Source organism: Astyanax mexicanus, chromosome 4 (assembly GCF_023375975.1).
Source record: "Astyanax mexicanus isolate ESR-SI-001 chromosome 4, AstMex3_surface, whole genome shotgun sequence".
Lineage (NCBI taxonomy): Eukaryota > Metazoa > Chordata > Actinopteri > Characiformes > Acestrorhamphidae > Astyanax > Astyanax mexicanus.
In genome coordinates, this window is record NC_064411.1 from 50,945,984 (window position 1) to 50,964,634 (window position 18,651).

Sequence of the window (18,651 nt, forward strand, 5' to 3'; positions counted from 1 at the left end):
AGTCCGGAGCAGCTGTGTTTGTACTGAGATTAGATTACACACGGGTGGACTCTTTTTAGTCATTAGCAGTCATCAGGCAACTTCTGAATGCAACTGGTTGCACTCAGAGAAAAGGGGACCACTTTGTGTGTTCAAAGGGTATGAATACTTTTGCAAGCCACTGAACGCTAGCACACTAACACTCATGTCTGTACAGATGCACTAGAGGTGAAAAGTTTGGGGAAAAGTGAATTTTCTTCTGATTAATGAAGTTAAATCAGTCCGAAAACACACACACACAATATCTGGACTGCGGGGTGATGGTGTACTGTGCGTGCCCTCACCAGAGAGATGAAGAGGAGGGTGAGGAAGGGGAGGACGGGGAGGAAGATGGCCGCCGGACGCTTCATTCTGCTGCCTGTGCCGTGGGGAGCGATCAGTCACAGAGAGCTGAGTGGTCTCAGAAGAAGTGGACAGAGCGGTCAGGGCCTCGGCACTGCCTCCGCTCTCCGCTCACTCAGCCTAAAACAACCTGGAAAAAAAACATATACATATTAACTTAAGTTTAATAAGCTCATCGATTAATGAACATTCAATTTTTCAATAAATATATTATGTTACAATTAATCATAATTGATTGCAATATTATTTATCAGCCTACGCACTCAATTTCTGGCCACAATAAAAAAAAAAGATGGGCTACGTTCCAATATCAGTCCAAACACATCTACATATAAATAAGGTGACATTTATGGGTGTAACACTTGCTGTACTGGGCTGGGTGATGAACTCTCAAGAGGGGAATCCAGTTAACCATATTACTTTAGCTTAATGAGTACATCTCTTACTGCACATTAAAGTTTCCAATCCTTGTATTATGTTACAATTAATTATAATTGATTACAATATTATTCATCAGCCAACACACTCAGGCTGGGCTATGTTCCAATATCAGTCCAAACACATCTACATATAAATAAGGGCAAATTTATGGGTGTAACACTTGCTGTACTGGGTGTGGAGTGATGAACTCTCAAGAGGGGTATCCAGTTAGTGTTCTACCATTCATACTAGGCTGAGTTATACACTCTTAATGGGGTTTCAGGATCACCTTGTAAAAAAATGATACTTACATACTTGATAAAACACAGTGGATCAACACCAGCAGATGACATGTCTCTTCAAACCATCACTGATCATCAGTAAATTTTACATTTCATGTGTAAATCTAGGGAGCAGAGTCTGGAGGAAGACTGGAGAGACACACAGTCCAAACTGCTTGAGGTCTGGAGTGAAGTTTCCACCAATCAGTGATGGTTTGGAGAGACATGTCATCTGCTGGTGTTGATCCACTGTGTTTTATTATCAAGTCTAAAGTCAGTGCAGTTTTGTTTTCCCACAAAATCTTACAGCACTTCATGCTTCCCTCTGCTACTGACAACTTTTATGGAGATGCAGATTTCATTTTCCAGCAGGACTTGGCACACTGCCCACACTGCCAAAAGTACCAATTTGTCTTTTCTGAGACACTGTTTTTTGGCAGTTTTCATTGGCTGTAAGCCATAATCATCAACAGTAAAGAAATAAACACTTAAAATAGATCACTCTGTTTTTAATACATCTATATAATATATGCGTTTCACATTTTGAACTGAATTACTGACATAAAGTAACTTTTCAATGATATTCTAAATATTTTGAGATGCACCTGTAGTGCATAGTGTGTATGATACAATATACAGTTGCACACATATAGTGTATAAATAGTGTGTATATATAATATTAGTACTACTTGCCAAGTATTACATGGGCTAGGTCCCAGCTTTGTCTAGATTTGAGCCATATGATCTAATATAAGTGGCAGATAAGTTAAAGCTGTGCGGCAGTAAGCCTTAGATGCTCATGACCCGAATCCAGGTCATACGGCTTGCCATCAGCTGCCAGATCCCCGAGAGAGCACAACTGGCCTTGCTCTCTCTGGGTGCAGTAGATGGCGCTCTCTCTTCCCTCATCACTCCTAGGGTGATGTTGATCAGCACAAGGCTGCATCTGTGAGCTGATGTATCCGAACCGAGTCGCTGGGCTTTCCTCCGAGTGCGCTGTGATGATGCCACTCAGCAATGTTGCATCAAAAAGAGGCGGAGTCTGACTTCACATTTATCGGAGGAGGCATGTGCTAGTCTTCACCCTCCTTGTGTTGTGGCATCACTAATGATTGGGGATATACAGCTGAGTAGCAGCTGAATGGGTGGGACAGTTGGCCTATAGCTAAATTGGGAGAAAATGGGAAAACTTTGATATAAATTTATTAAACAATAAGACTGTTCACTCACTGCCTAATATGTAGATCCCACCTTTTGACAGATGCTACTGTAGATAAATATATTTAATGTTTTATACTAGGGCTGCACAATATAAAAAAAAAATTACATTGCAAATGTACTTTTTTCTACAATATTCATATTGCAATATTAAACAATGCAGACTCTTGACGTCACCAGCCCTGTCCCCACCCGCTTGCTGTCTCGCATCCGGACCAATCAAGAGCTGAGTCAGTTCCAAGCTCTCAAAACCTGAGTAAAACAGCAAAACAACAGTAATCGGCCTTTAATATGGCATTTAAATGATTTTTTAAAAGGTTAATAAGAGCGTTTGTATTTCTGGGATTAAATGCGTGAATTCAGCTGTAACTGGAAATATTCGCACTGAAAAACTGTGCTGGACTGAGGTGCACAGCTTTCCACACGTGTCCACGTTTACAAGCACGTGCCCAACCATGTGGATGGAGGGCATGTGTGTAGTTACCTCGTGTTTACTCCTCCCCCTCCCCCTCATGCTTCTCAGGCAGCTGCAGCCTGTCACTCACACAGACACAGAGACAGCGCTGTGTATCTGCTTCTTGTGCCAAGAATCGAAACATTGCAACATGTGACATCACACGTCCTGCGATGTGACTATTGCGCAAGCGCACATCTCCATGACGATGCTTAAACGATATATAGTACAGGCCAAAAGTTTGGACACACCTTCTCTTTTTCAATGCATTTTCTTTATTTTCATGACTATTTACATTGTAGATTCTCACTGAAGGCATCAAAACTATGAATGAACACATGTGGAGTTTAATGTACTTAACAAAAATGACCCGACCTCCACAGTCACCGGACCTGAACCCAATCCAGATGGTTTGGGGTGAGCTGGAGCACAGAGTGAAGAAGGCAAAGAGCCAACAAGTGCTAATAAACACCTCTGGGAACTCCTTCCTTCAAGACTGTTGGAAAGCCATTTCAGGTGGCCACCTCTTGAAGCTCATTGAGAGAATAATGACAAGAGTGTGCAAATCAGTAATCAGAGCAAAGGGTGGATATTTTAAAGAAACTAGAATATAAACTAGAATATAAAATAACCTGTTAGCGGTGCTAATGTTATGGCTGGGTGTGTATAGTATATGTCATATACATATCATCCTCAAACTTTCAATACATATGCAATGTAATGCATGTACTACACTACATTCCCATGACCTTCTCCATGACATTGTGCCCTCATCTAAATTCGAAGCTGTTTTTCGTTATTTTTGAGGATTTTAATATTTGGTTCGGAGCGCTGCGAGGAAAAAACGCATTCCAATCATTTCGGAACAGCTGGAGTGACGCAATCAGCAGAGTGTGTAGAGAAGCTGCAGGGAGAGTGTGTTTACTGGAATCTGTGAAGAAGGGAAGATTTAATGATCTGAGGAGGCTGTAAAGACCTTCGTCAGTAACGAGTGTAGGACAAAACAAAGCAGAGGATTTATACCACCTCCTGTCGTCACTCCTTCTTGACTCATTCACGCTATTTCCCGTAAAAACAGAGGCTGCAGGGAAACGAATCGCAGAATAGGACATCTGCCTGATATACAGATGGGCATACAGAATGAACGCAAATGTACATAACACTACGCAAAAACACACATATATATATATATATATATATATATATATATATATATATATATATATATATACACAGCTCTGGAAAAAAATGAGAAACCAAATTGAAAACCTCTGTAATATAATCAAGAGAAATATTGATGATCACAAGCCATCAAACCAAACTGAACTGCTTGAATTTTTGCACCAGGAGTAAAGCAGCATAAAGTTATCCAAAAGCAGTGTGTAAGACTGGTGGAGGAGAACATGATGCCAATATGCAAGAAAACTGCGATTAAAAACCAGGGTTATTCCACCAAATATTGGTTTCTGAACTCTTAAAACTTTATGAATATAAACTTGTTTTCTTTGCATTATTTGAGGTCTGAAAGCTCTGCATCTTTTTTGTTAATTCAGCCATTTCTCATTTTCTGCAAATAAATGCTCTAAATGATGATATTTGTATTTGGAATTTGGGAGAAATGTTGTCTGTAGTTTATAGGATAAAACAACACAGTTAATTTTAATGAAACATAAACCTATAAATAGCAAAATCCGAGAAACTGATTCAGAAACTGAAGTGCTCTCTTCATTTCCAAGGAAGCTCTAGTTTAGACCCTGATGGAGTCTCTAGTCTGGATACAAGATGAGATACATGTGGGTATGGAGGTATACAGGTTCCATATAGCATCCTGCAGCACATTTACATACAGATGTTGCTGCAGCTGGACCTGTAGATCCTGCAAAACACATGTAGCCTACTAAAGCTCCTAAATTGTATCATCACACCACCCTAGAAATGATGAGGTGAAAGAGCGCCATCTACCCACCCAGAGAAGCAAGACCAACTGTGCTCTCTCGGGGCTCCGGCAGCTGATGGCAAGCTGCATGACAGGGATTGAAATCAGCGATATCCCGACCATAGTGGCAGCACATAGACTGTGTCCAGTTCTATTCTGATGTGCATTTGCACATTTGTGTCAGCAATGGGTACAGTTACAGTATTTATTAATTAATTAATTAATTAATTTTTACAAATTTATTTGAAGGAGTGTCCAGTCCATTATCTCTCCAAACATTTGGACAGATAGTGTATGAATCGAACATCCACACACTCTGCTATCCTTTCATCTTAACCCTGTGGTCCTAAATCCAATTACATCCAGCCCAGCACTCGTACACTCTATCAAATAATGATACAGACCCTCAGAGTGAGCTGGGTGTCTCTACCACACACACCCCACCACTTCCACAATCAACAGGAAATGGAAGAAGAAGAAAAAGAAGAAGATATCAGGAAATGACAGCAGTGTTTTTCACTGTTTCCCTTCAGGTCCTTTTCTTCTGCAGACTGAAGAGCAGATACATCATCACTGTCTACAGATGCAGATCTATCCAGTGTTATACAGCTATACAGTTATTGCAGAGCTAAAAGCCGTAATTTAATACAGAATTACATTTTAAATTCACCTAACAGTGGTGTGAGGGTGCAGATATAGAAATCTTGTCTAAAATCTTGTTTAAGTATTAATTAATAAAAAAAATGTATTAATAAAAAAAACATATAAAAGTAATTTAACAAATACAGTTTATGTGGAATCCAAATACAACATGGGTCTTAGACAATCATAAGAAAATCTCTCCTGTTCTCCCCTTCTCACTTCTAACCAAGCCCCACCAACTTTATTACCTGAAGAAATATAATTTCATGAGGGTTTGGTTTAAAAACCTCAAGCAGTACATAACAGGATCAGCCAGCAGACCTCGTCTGAAGGAGGGATCCGTGCCTATTGTCAGTAACAAGTTAGCAGGTGAGGGAGATGTAAGTTAAAATTTGGACACACTTTTTATTCAATTTATGATGAAGTCATCCACATCTGGATTAGAACATTATTTAAATATTCACTATTCACTGTATACCTGTAACTCTACCTCTTCACTACTTTACAACTGATGCTCTCAAACACTTTATTAAGAGACAAGAAATTCAAGTAATTAACTCTTGATGAGTTCCGCACAGCTGTTAACTGAAAGCCTGAAATTACAGGTGACTCTACTTCATAAAACGGACTGAGAAAATCCAGCAGAGATGTGCAAAGCTGTCATCCAAGAGTAACCCAAGAGATGCTAGTTTGAAGAATCTAACATATAAAACATATTCTGATTTGTTTAACACTTTTAATTTACTAAATAATTACATATCTTTAGAATTACTTTTCAATGCAGGACATTTTAAATAAAATAATGAAAAAACACAAAGAATTTAAGGCATCTCCCAACTTTTGACTGGTACTGTATCTACAATCCTAATCACATGTAGGCTTTAATGCAAATCAGCATTATGCAAGAATTAGGAATTGGTGCTTGCCTGTTGGTATGGACAGTTCTAGCCAGATGCCACTGGTTACAATCATTACATCCACTGCTCTGCTGTCCATTGTGAACATTGCAAATGGAATATCCCATTATTCATCTGTTGATCTGACACCCACTCTCAGGCTATTAGACTCCAACTCCCATAATTCCTCTTGCCTTGCCTTGCTATGAGCATGCTGGCCAAAAGTGTTCAACCTCACTTACACACAAGATAACACCTCACAACGTATACAGGCGTGGGCTGTCCCAAGTCAGCCATCTCCAGAGAAAACTCTTAATTACTCTAATTAATGAACAACTTACATAATAACACTGTCCCATGACTTCTGACACGGGGTGTGAGAGTCATATTGTGTAGACAGGTAAACACCCAGAGAGAGAGAGTCGGCAGGGAATCAGATAAAGTGAATGCAGCAGTGTGTGTGTGTGTGTGTGTGTGTATGTGAGTGTGTGTGTGCTGCTTTTAGTGAGCGGTTCCGAAGTCGTCAGCAGTTCTCCGACAGCAGCTGTCACTCAAACAGCAGTCGAGCTTTTTCTGGAAGCCGAGCGCTCGCCGCCCCCCTGATAACAATCTAAATCAGGAGCAACAGGACGGAGATGATGCGCAATGTGTTTCACACTGCAGCTCGGCTTCAGAGCAGACTGTGTTCTCTCTCTGCTACAGCCCCGAGCACAACCAGCACAGCCTGAGCACATTACCCACAATCACCTCACGTCAGGCTCGCCTACTTTACCTTCATTTCTCATAACAAACCGGGAGGAAAATCTCAGTAAACTTCACAAACAGCCCCGTAAAAAGAAGCTAAGACGCTCATAGAGTTGCTACTCCAGCTCAAAATCCTTTATATATCCTATAAAGAACACTTAAAATCATTTAAAGGAGAACTCTGGTATAAAATGGACTTTTACTAGTTGTAGTAAAACATGATAAAAAGTTCTTATATTTGATGAATAGCACACCTCCGTTCTCCCACAGTGTTAAGAGATCCAGAAATTTTAACAGTTTGTCCAAACACCACTTCAGACTGGGTGATACGGGGCATAATTTTCCCTGATAAATTTAACGCTTTTTCCACCGTTATCCAGCTCAAAGCTTCTCTACACCTTCTTGCTAGAATCCGCCAATCCGGAGAGCCCTGACATTTAAAACAAGGCATTAATAACTTGTTAAAAAAGTGCACAAGAAGCTTATTAAAAACCACTGTTTACATCCTATAAGGCTAGCTTCAGCTCTGAGCACCGCCATCACTGTACTGATAATGACAGACATATATATAGATTCTATGAAGTCAATGTATATACTGTATATATATATGTCTATGTCAATGCCTCGCTTTAAATGTCAGAGCTCTCTGGATTCTAGCAGTGGAGCTACTTTGAGGCTGGGTAACAGTGGAAGAAGCGATTTATTGGGGAAAATTATAATTTTCCCTGTATCACCCAGTCTGAAGGGTGTTTCGACAAACTGTTAAAATTTCTGGATCTCAGAACGCTGTGGGAGAACGGAGGTGTGCTTTTCATCAAATGTAAGAACTAGTGAGGGGGGGGGGGACTCAAATGCAGAGTTGTTTTATTTATGTATTTATTTATTTATTAGTTTTATTATTTATCAATATACTTGATATTACTTGTGTGTCAGTGTAAAAAAAAAGGACGGGAAAAGAATCTGCTGCCACATGGCATGGCCCAAACAAAGGAAATGAAATCAAACTTAAAGAAACTTAGGAAAGGCTTCTTGAAAACCGAAACTGAGAAAAACACTGATCTTTTCTCTCCCTTTTTTGTTGTGGCATCTTTAAGCTCTCTTTTTTTTTGTTTCTAATCTCTTTCTTCTTTACCCACAAAGGTGTGATGCTGAACTGAGGTTTGGCTGGGGTTTTTAAGCTGTGTTCACAGCTGAGCTTGATTTGCACTTATTACTGCTGGGGATTCTGGGACTTGGAGTTTTTTGCCCCAGATCCACCAGATCTTCCACTGCAGTGTCCAGGCCCTGTGGTGGTGGTCGGCGGCACATGCTACTTTCTTACACTATCATGTTGAAGTACACCAAAAGACCAAAAAGTACACCATTTTATACCAGAGTTCTCCTTTAATTTTCCTAAAAATCATCAATGCGCCTTAAGTATGAAAATTTTACCAGTCAGGTTGTAAGGAGCAGTAAAGCTACTCCGCTGAAGTACAGCGCTAGGGTTTTGTTCTATAGTTTATCTATCTATCTATCTATCTATCTATCTATCTATCTATCTATCTATCTATCTATCTATCTATCTATCTATCTATCTATCTATCTATCAGAGGTGTCAGAGTATATCTGACTGTAGCCTTCTGCTAATCTCGGCTAGCACTGCTGGAGCAGCATACGCATTACCCACGGTTCAATTGTGGCGAGGACTGATCTGGACCATAGAAACCACCTACAGGTGTGAAAACGCTATTATAGCATTGTGACACAAGTTACACTGGTTGCAGGACCTCTTTCATTTAATTAGGTGCGTTAATGAAAAGCAAAGGTGATCTGGCAGTGCATCCTGACAGCAGTATGTGGACAAGCATTGTCCTGTACAAATAAGTAGGACCACTGGTTGCAGGACCTTCATTAAAGTAAGGTTGGGCTGTAATATTAACTGTAATTAAGACACTGAATCAAACCTTATCATTTGAAGATGTGAAGCGAGGCATCGAATTGTCATTTCATGACAGTTTGTCATGTTTTTGTAATGAAATTGATGAGGAAGCTGAAGCGATACATTGTGCAGAGCTCTGGCGTTGGTTCAGCAGTGTTCCTCACTGTGCCAGCTTTCCCTGGAAACTGCAGCAAGGTCAACAACCAGGCACGTCTGAAAGCACCAGTTGTTACTGTCGCTTCCATTCGCCGCTATTTTGCTGATTGCTGAGCTGTTTTCACCTCTGCCGAATTCTGCTTCTCGCACCATTTAGCGCGACTCTGTAAACTGACACACCAATGTCAAAACATTTTCCTTTTTTTCTAGATGCAAAGTAAATCTTTAAAAAAATCTTCCAAGCTATTATCCACACAAAAAACAGCTTCCTTAAAGGACCCAAATCCTACATAGTTCCATTTATGGGGGGGTTTACAGCTTCAGGGGCCTGGGGTTGTGGGTTCAATTCTATGAGGAGATTGGTGTTGTCCCCATGTACGTGTGTTTCCTACTCTGTCCAACCAAAAATACAGTCCCCTCCAAAAAGTATTGACACAGTGAGGTCAATCCATTATTTCTACTGTAGACTGAAAACACATGGCTTTGATTTCAAATGACAAATATGAGTCAAAAGATCAACATTTCAGCTTTTATTTCCAGATATTTATGAGCAAAAGTGATGAAACATGTGGACTGTCAGGTGTGTTTTATTGCTGATTCGAGAGTGATAAAGATAAAGACACGGATAAAGATTTACCAATGAGACGAAAGGCAAAAGTTTGGAGAAAGTAAGGATCTGCTCATGATCCCAATCATACACTCTAAAAAACAGAGGTACGATATGAGGACTTTTTTTTTTACTCAAAGGTACACTCTTCATAATTGTACCCTCAAAAGTACAATACTGGTCTTTACAGGGTCAGATTTGTTCCCTTTGAAGCACAAAGTAATTTCTAACAGCAATAAGTACAAATTTGTACCATTTAACCTGCAGCCAAAAGGTACATTCAGTATTCTGTATCACTGTACTAACAAACAATATATATTTTAATTGCACAATTTTAATTTGAAAGCCAGACAATTTTCGATCATCAAGTTTTTGACACATATTTAGTTGATGATAATGTTTATAATCTTTACTGGCACAAAAACCATGGGTACAAAAAAAGGACTTTTACTGAAAGGTACTTTTTTGTACCTCAATATAAGGTACAGCCCCAGCGACAAGCTTTGTACTAAGTACAAATCTGTACTTACTTTTCTTAGTGTGTACCAGCTCATCTGTGAAACACATTGGATGTAGTACTATGGCTTAAGCGTGCATATCTTTTATTCTGGGATGGGTTAATGGATGCAAAGTCTACAGAAACAATTTAAGTTTACAGAATTTAAATAAAGATGAACCCAAACCAATCAGGAGGTCCTTTATCATGCAGCAACATAATGACCCAAAACCCACTGCAGCCTGGAAAAGCATCACAGAAGAAGAATAGAGAAGTTTAGTGATGTCAGTAGGTCACAGAAATTTGCTCATAAGTAGGGGTGTGACTAAAAGAGATTAAAATGGACGATATTTCTCGTCTCGCGGGGCAAAAAAAACAGTTAAGTGTGGACTTTTTAAGAGGGATCTGGCAACCCAGTTGCGATAGTGATAGAGTATGGTGGAGAGCAGCTCTCAGCAGCAGAGGAAAATTCAGGTATTTGTATAGAAGATGCTTCTGCTACTTTTAAGTTGTATGTCTGGCTGCATTTTGGCTCCAGTGGAAACAATAAACGGTAACAGAGTGACCAACAAGACACAAACCATATATAAATACAATAAGTAAATCCTACACGTGACTGTTTCATAGGCAGCTGTACTAATCCCTTAAGCTCTGTACTGTATTTAAAACATGTTCTGTCTCTGTTTCACTTCAAGCATAGTCTTAATATGACTGGCTATGGTTATGCATAGATAAATTACAAGAGATTTAGGAGTAAATAACACAAACCATGGGCTTAATATGACTGGTTGTGGTTTGCACTTGTTGTTTGCACTATATAAGACCTAGAAACGTTTTTTTAATTTTTCTTTTTCTTATAAAAATCAATGTGGGAGAGAAACCAGTCTGTTAAGTTTGCGTTATATGATTTTGTCAAATAAAACTCTAGTTTTCAAGCCATTTTTCATTTGTGACGTTTTCTTTAAAACTTTATTTTTAAATCTCGTCTCATCTCGTTCTCGTGAACCCAATATCGTGTCTCGTCTCGTCTCATGAGATTAGTGTCTCGTCACACCCCTACTCATAAGAGAATTGGGTGGGTTCAGACAGAAGGTTCTATCTTCTGAACTGTGTATCAGATCCAGATGTGACTACTGGGAAATAAAACCTAAAATGTTGATCTTTTGTCTAATATTCGTCTTTTAATGTCAATGTCAAATGTTTCCAGTCTGCAGTAGAAATAATGGGGTTGACCTCACTGTTCCAATCATTTTAGAGGGGACTGTACACATGGTAAACTGCACGATTTTAAAGATGGAGGATGGATGATTCCAGCTATAGAACTGGTGCTGGCTTATAGATAGATAGATGGATGGATGGATGGATGGATGGATGGATGGATACTTTATTTATCCCGAAGGAAATTTAGGCATCCAGCAGCAACAACACAATACAATAAGAAACATACTCAGACAAATCAAAACACAGAAGAATAGAAAATATATAAGGCTAACTATACAAGGCAAGGATCTATCTGTAAACGTAATGTAATTTTTAGCCTGATTTGCCCTACCAACTGAATTTCCAGTCTAAATGATTTCCAATTGCCGTACCGTGAAAATGTTTAAATGTTTCTGTGATCTGCAACCAGATTTCCAACATAGACAGTGAATCCGCATCATAGCTTAAATGTTTCCACTGTCCACCACCACAGTGACTCTACTGTACATTTCCATTTGGATGCGTCCACAGCCCAACACTGGAACAACGCTAAATCTGGGCTTTAGAACTATAGCATCCTTGAGTAAGAAAGATATTTAATTAGATATTTTAATTGAACATTATTCTTAGGTTTTACACCACAGTTTGGTCCAACATTGCGATGTGATTGGCTGAGCAATATCATATATCACTACCTCCAACCTAGCAATTATCCTAGCAAGAAGCTGTTAAAACTTAATAGCTATGTGTAACAAGCAATATGTATGGATCCTGCCAGAAAGAACAAATATATAATCAATAATCACCAAATCAATACTGTGTATTGACTGTTTACATCCACATAGCCATGAAAAAAATCTGATCTGTGTCAAATTAAGCCAAAAAATGATTATTATTTGAGTCCCTTCGGTCTAGTAAAGTGAACACAGATGTTATGCACGCAAATGGACAATCCAGTGTAGTTATAGTTATTGCATTTTATTGCAGTTTTAAACGCAAATGCTGCTTTATTTTAAAGAACCCTTGAAAAACTCATTATCTTTGTTTAGACAGTGTATTAATCAAAAACAGCTCATAGAAGCACATGATTCTTTTGTGATTTACTTTTAGGTACAGATCCCTCCCTCCGACGAAGTCTGCTTGCTAATCCTGCTGTGTACTTTCAACTGATTAATAGAAATTGTTTGGAGTGTTTATAGGTGTTTATAGGAAATGCAAAAAAAGTAAAAAAAAAAAAAAAAAGAATTCCACACAATATATTCCCTTTAAAAGAATATATTTATACAGGTTTCCAAGCTTTATCAAGAGCAACACATGCAACAAAATTACAATTTCAGAGAAATAAGAGAATTTGTAGCCTTAGCATTGATCAGATCACTATCAAACATCATCAAACAACCCCTGTTTGGGTTTAATATGTTTAATATAGGGTAAATTAAAAATCTGAGACCTTAAATGAATAATAAAAGAATATTTAATGAAGACTTTTTTTTCTCCATTCAGTATAATGTTTTTGTAGCGCTGTAGCATGAAGCTGGTGTGGTGACTCACTGTTGCATCAATGCACTAGTGCAGCGTCTGGTCTAGACAGGGACCATACAGTAGTGATAATAATGATGATAATGATTATGATGATGATTATGATGATAATGGTCATGCTGATGGTTATGGAACATCTCACACCTTCTAAAACATATATGCAAATGCTTTATTTGAGATTTATTACCTTTTGTGTAACTGCAAATATGTCAGAACCGAGACTATATTTAGCAAAAGCTAATAGCTAATAATCTGATCTACAGCTAAAATAATTAAGAATATATTCCTCACTGATCAATAGCACAGTAAACACAGCCAGTATAGCACTGTATATTAGCTAATTTTATTTCTAAAAAACCTCACAGCTAAAAGAGACGAATATAAACGCTCTATCTCTCTCTCTCTCTCTATTTTTCTCTCACAGCCGAGGCTCTTCTCTCTCTTTTAAAAAACAGATAATCACGTATTCTGATCAATGGCTCTGTTTTTATCCCGGCTTATGCTGCCATATTCTGCTGTGAGACAGCTTTAATCCCGTCTGCTGCTGGAGATACAGCGTGTAGGCTGGGAACACATCATGTGTAGGATGGAAGCAAATGGGAAGACAGCAACAAGACAAGAATCTATGATTGGCTGCCTATTAGCAAGATGCTTAGATGTAAAATAATGTAACGTTATACCACAGGACAATCTGATATCTAAGATTGTGAGGAAAAGCTTATAAAATGGTTGAAAAATAAAAAAAATGACACAAGAAGAATGACATCTCTCTCATTTGCTTGACTTGCCACAGACATAAGGTACAGATCCCTCCCTCAAACAAAGTCTACTGGCTGATCCTGCTGTCTACTGTGTACTGAGGTTCTCAAGCAAAATGACCGTGTGTTAATAGTGTTTCTTCAACTGATCTAGTGAGTGGGCAAATGATTGGATGTCTATTAATAAGATGCTTGTACATAATGTAATGTCACACCACATGACAATATGATATCCGAGATTGTGAGAAAAGCTTAGAAAATGGTAGAAAAATAAAAGAATGACACAAGAAAAATGACATCCCCTCATCTTCTCAAGTGCCACAGACATTAGGTACAGATCCCTCCCTCAGACAAAGTCTGCTGGCTAAACCTGCTGTCTACTGTGTACTCAGTAGTGTTTCTTGAACTGATCTAGTGGGTGGGCAAATGATTGCATGCCTATTAAGAAGATGCTTGTATGTAATGCAATGTAACATAATGTAATCTAATGTCACGCCACAGAACAATCTAAAATCTGAGATTGTGAACAATTAAAAAGCTTATAAAATGGTAGAAAAATATAAGAATAACACAAAAACAATTACATCTCCCTCATCTGCTGACTTGCCCCAGAAATTAGGTACAGATCCCTCCCTCAGACAAAGTCTGCTGGCTGATCCTGCTGTTTACTAGAGGGTGGGCAAATGATCGGATGCCTATTAATAAGATGCTTGTATGTAATGTAATGTAATGTAATGTAATGGAATGTACTATAATGTAATTTCACACCACAGGACAATCTGATAACTGAGGTTGTGAGAAAAGCTTATAAAAAATGGTAGAAAAATATAAAAATGACACAAGAAGAATGACATCTCTGCTTGACTTGCCACAGACATTAGGTACAGATCCCTCCCTCAAAGCATATACTGTACATACATAGGCTCGTCATGATCATTTATCATTTTATTATAAATTTATCATACTAAAAATACATTAACATAATTTTAATCAAAACTTTTAACATTTACATAAACAAGCCTGTAGCAAACAACAGTGATGTAATTCTATTTACATTTTGATGCATTATTTAGGGTATTAAAAATATATATATGTATTTTTCAAATACAATGTTTGAATGATTTTATTTAATCAATAAAAAAATAAATGTGTACTGCTCTTGTAAAGGGTGTAATTACAGTATTAACTTTTTATCTTAGCATTATATCAGTTTTATAAAATGGCCTGTAAATAGACAATATATCCTCCAAACAAAAATTGTTATCGTAATCGCATATATGAAATGTATGTTTGTATGTAGTGTCTTATATATACAGTATATTGTGTATGAAGTGTATGTATACACTGATTTTGATGGTAATGTACTCAGTATGCTGTGGATGCATTTCATTTATACTTATGTACATATACAGGCCTGTCAAGATAATTGTATTATTGATTTATCATTTAATACATGAACATGATTCCAATAATTTTTCATAATCTTAATTTTGTCCATTCTGTTTTTCTAAGCCAGGAAAGGCCATTTACTTTAACAACCCATTTTATTTAGTTTACTGTTTAAAAACAGTGCTTTTATTTAGTATATTTAATAATAATCTGTCTTAAGTCTCTTAATAATAATAAATGGTTGTTGTTTTATAATACAGTGTAATTGAATTCTTATGCTTTCATATAATGCAGCACCATCACAAACATACAATATAACACACTTTATACACTGTATACATATAAACAGGCCTGTCACAATAGTTACACTTTAGATCAATTAGTTAGGTGTAGTTTTTGGATATTGTGTTGTAATTGTGTTATGTCTTCGGCATTACAGTGTCTAAACTAATTCTATTCTAATCTCAGAAAGTACTTATAAATTATGAGTTTCTTTGATTTTACCAAATTGAAAATATAATTAAGAGGAAGATGGATGATCACAAGCCATCAAACCAAACTGAACTGCTTGTATTTTTGCACCAGGAGTAAAGGCATAAAGTTATACAAAAGCAGTGTGTAAGACTGGTGGAGGAGTCAAGATACATGAAAACTGTAATTAAAAAACAGGGTTACTGCACCAAATATTGATTTCTGAACTCTTAAAACTAAATTAATATAAATTTGTTTTCTTAGCATGATTTGAGGTCTGAAAGCTAATAGACAATATTTTTATTTGGAATTTGGGAGAAATGTTGTCTGTAGTTTATTGAATAAAACAACAAAGATCATTTTACTCAAACATAAACCTATAAATAGCAAAATCAGAGAAACTGATTCAGAAACAGATGTTAATATTTATAGATAGATAGATAGATAGATAGATAGATAGATAGATAGATAGATAGATAGATAGATAGATATGCATATCTACACTAATACACTATCTAACATATACTGTACATATACACAGACCTCGAGCTCCACCAGCTCGTGCACAGACGGGCTGCTCCACCACAGACGTGGGCTACATCCCAATCGGCAGCACTAGCGCTTATCAGTGATTGAATTGATTGCAACCATATGAACCCCCAGCCAGTGCACGCGCCCCTCTATTTGTTTGACTCAGTGTGTTTTGTTCTGAATGCAAAAGCATGCTTTATGATTTTGCATGAATGCAGTAGCGCCGTGCATCGCCGCGCGAGCGAGCGCGCGTGCGTGCACTCCCCACATACACATACCGGTATGCGCGCGCTCTGAACCTCTTCAATATAGACCCGAGCGGAGAGATAAAAAGGTTGAGTGCGGTACTCACCATGCTTCCGACCCGCACGCGCTGCTACAATCCCCGCGCCGCTCGCGCGTCTCCGGGACTCATGAACGCGGACTGGACTGGAAACGTCTCCGCAACGCGCCGCCGCGTGCGCACTGGACGTGGGAGGCTCGAGCGGACCGGAGAGAGCGCGGGAGAGAGAGAGAGAGAGAGAGAGAAAGAGAGACTATGAGGGGGGGGGGGGTGTAAAGTGGATGTTCCTCCTACGATTTTAACTTCTTTCTAGAAAAAGAAAAAAAAAAAAGAAATCCAAGCACGAGCTCAACGGTATTACCGCGCGCGAGCCACCAGCGTTACTGTAACGGGGAGTAGGTAGGTAGGTAAGATCGCGCGGCCAAGTAACAACAGCAGCAGCACACGACCGCACAGTAACGCTTCACCTCCCGCCCAGCAGCCAATCAGATCACACTGCAGAGAGTGATGATGCGCGAGCGGGGTAACGCTGCTGCTGCCGCTGCACCCCGGTCAAAGTGTTACAATAAAAACATTAACAGCCTTACATCTTTACTGCGTTACTGCTTAAGATGACGCTACTAAAAGCAAGAAAATAGAGGAATTAAAATGCATGAAATAATAAGAAACATTACAAATAATAGGTGAAAGTTTTACAGTAAAAACATCAATACAGTTACGCTTTACTGCTTGATATGATAAAAAGAAGTAGTAATAATAAATGTTACGCATTTATTTATTGTTGTAAGTCGCTTTGGACAAAAGCGTCTGCCAAATGTAGTGTAATGTGATTTAGTGTTACAATAAGAAGTGTTACCGTTACACCATTACTGCTTAAGATGCTGTTACTTCATGCAAAAATAGTGTATTTATAATGATTAAAATTATAAAATGTGTTTCAAACATACATAAAAGTGTATACAAAAAGAATATCAACATTATTACAACGTTACACCATTACTGCTTAAAATGCTTTTACTATAAGTAAAAATAGTGTATTTATAATTAATAAAATGATACAATGTGTTACAAACATACATGCAATTGTTACACTGAGAATATCAACACCATTACAACGTTACACCATTCCTGCTTAAGATGCTGTTACTAAGCAACAAAATAGTGTTTTTATAATTAATAAAATAAGTGTTACAAAAATGCAAGAAAGTGGTACACTGTAAACATAAACATAGCTACCCTTTACACATCACTTTACACCATTACAGCTTAAGATGTTGATACTTTAAACAACAAAATAGTGTTTTTATAATGAACAACATAATAATAAGTGTTACAATAAGACGTTTTACAAAAATACATAAACAACATCAACACTGTTACACAGTTACATCGTAACTGCTTAAGTAATAATAATGTAATAATGTAAGTGTTACAATAAGAAATGTTACAAAAAAAATATGTGAAATGAAAGCATCAACACTGTTACACAGTTACACCATTACTGCTTAAGATGCTGTTACTTTAAGCAAAAACAAATAATGTTTTTTATGAATAAAATAACAAAAGGTGTTACAAAAATACGTGAAAGGGTTACACCATTTTACAGGTACTGTTTAAGATAATTCAGTAATAATAATTCAGCAAAGCAAGAGTATTTTTTTTTGTATGATAAATATGTAGTTTCCTTGCAAAAACAAACATTTATCTCTACAAAACAACTTGTTTTCCCCAGACCACAAGAAAAAATATTTCCTGATCCCCCCAAAAAAACATTTGTTAACATTTTGTAAACAACTATTAGTCACTACAATTAAATAACACTTACATTGACTAATTTCTTTAATCATTTTTTTTATTTTTCTTTACATTTAATCATGTGTAAAAATAAAATTAATCACAAATACATATTTAAAGAAATAAAATGATTAGAACCTACAAATAATACTATTACTGCTAATGATAATAATTATGGGAGTCCAGCATTTTTAATTATTATTATTTTGGGATCTTAACTATTTTTTTCTTTTAATCTCAAGATCAAAGAGAAAATACACAGTTTATTGTGCATTTTTCAATAAAACTGTTCCTAAATGTCTAGAAAGAATTCTAGAGCACTGTAAACCACAAAACTGAAATTTGAGTTAAAACCTAATTTCGTATTAATGTGTGCATGCTAGCTTTTATTGTACCCTAAGGAATGGTGTTATTTTAAGTAATACAATCAGTACATATCAGAGTTGAGTAAACAGTTTAATGAGAATATGTCTTTTGAGTCAGAGATTGGATTGATTAAAAAGACTGAATGAAATATTGATGGATTATTGGCTTTTT

At 37.4% G+C, this 18,651-nt stretch overlaps 1 protein-coding gene across 4 annotated transcripts in view; it reads right to left on the reverse strand.

The window, feature by feature from the left end:
* The window catches only part of adcyap1r1a (adenylate cyclase activating polypeptide 1a (pituitary) receptor type I), a 75,668-nt gene extending 59,083 nt beyond the window's left edge, over positions 1–16,585 (reverse strand). For all 4 annotated transcript variants that reach the window (XM_022678723.2, XM_022678722.2, XM_022678725.2 and 1 more), the window contains exons 1-2: positions 16,390–16,585; positions 324–511 (exon numbers count right to left, since the gene is read on the reverse strand). In XM_022678723.2, coding sequence (XP_022534444.2) covers positions 324–389 — 66 coding nt within the window. In that variant the 5' untranslated portion in view covers positions 390–511; positions 16,390–16,585. The remainder of the gene's footprint in view (positions 1–323; positions 512–16,389) is intronic.
* Between the last annotated feature and the right edge of the window lie 2,066 nt (positions 16,586–18,651).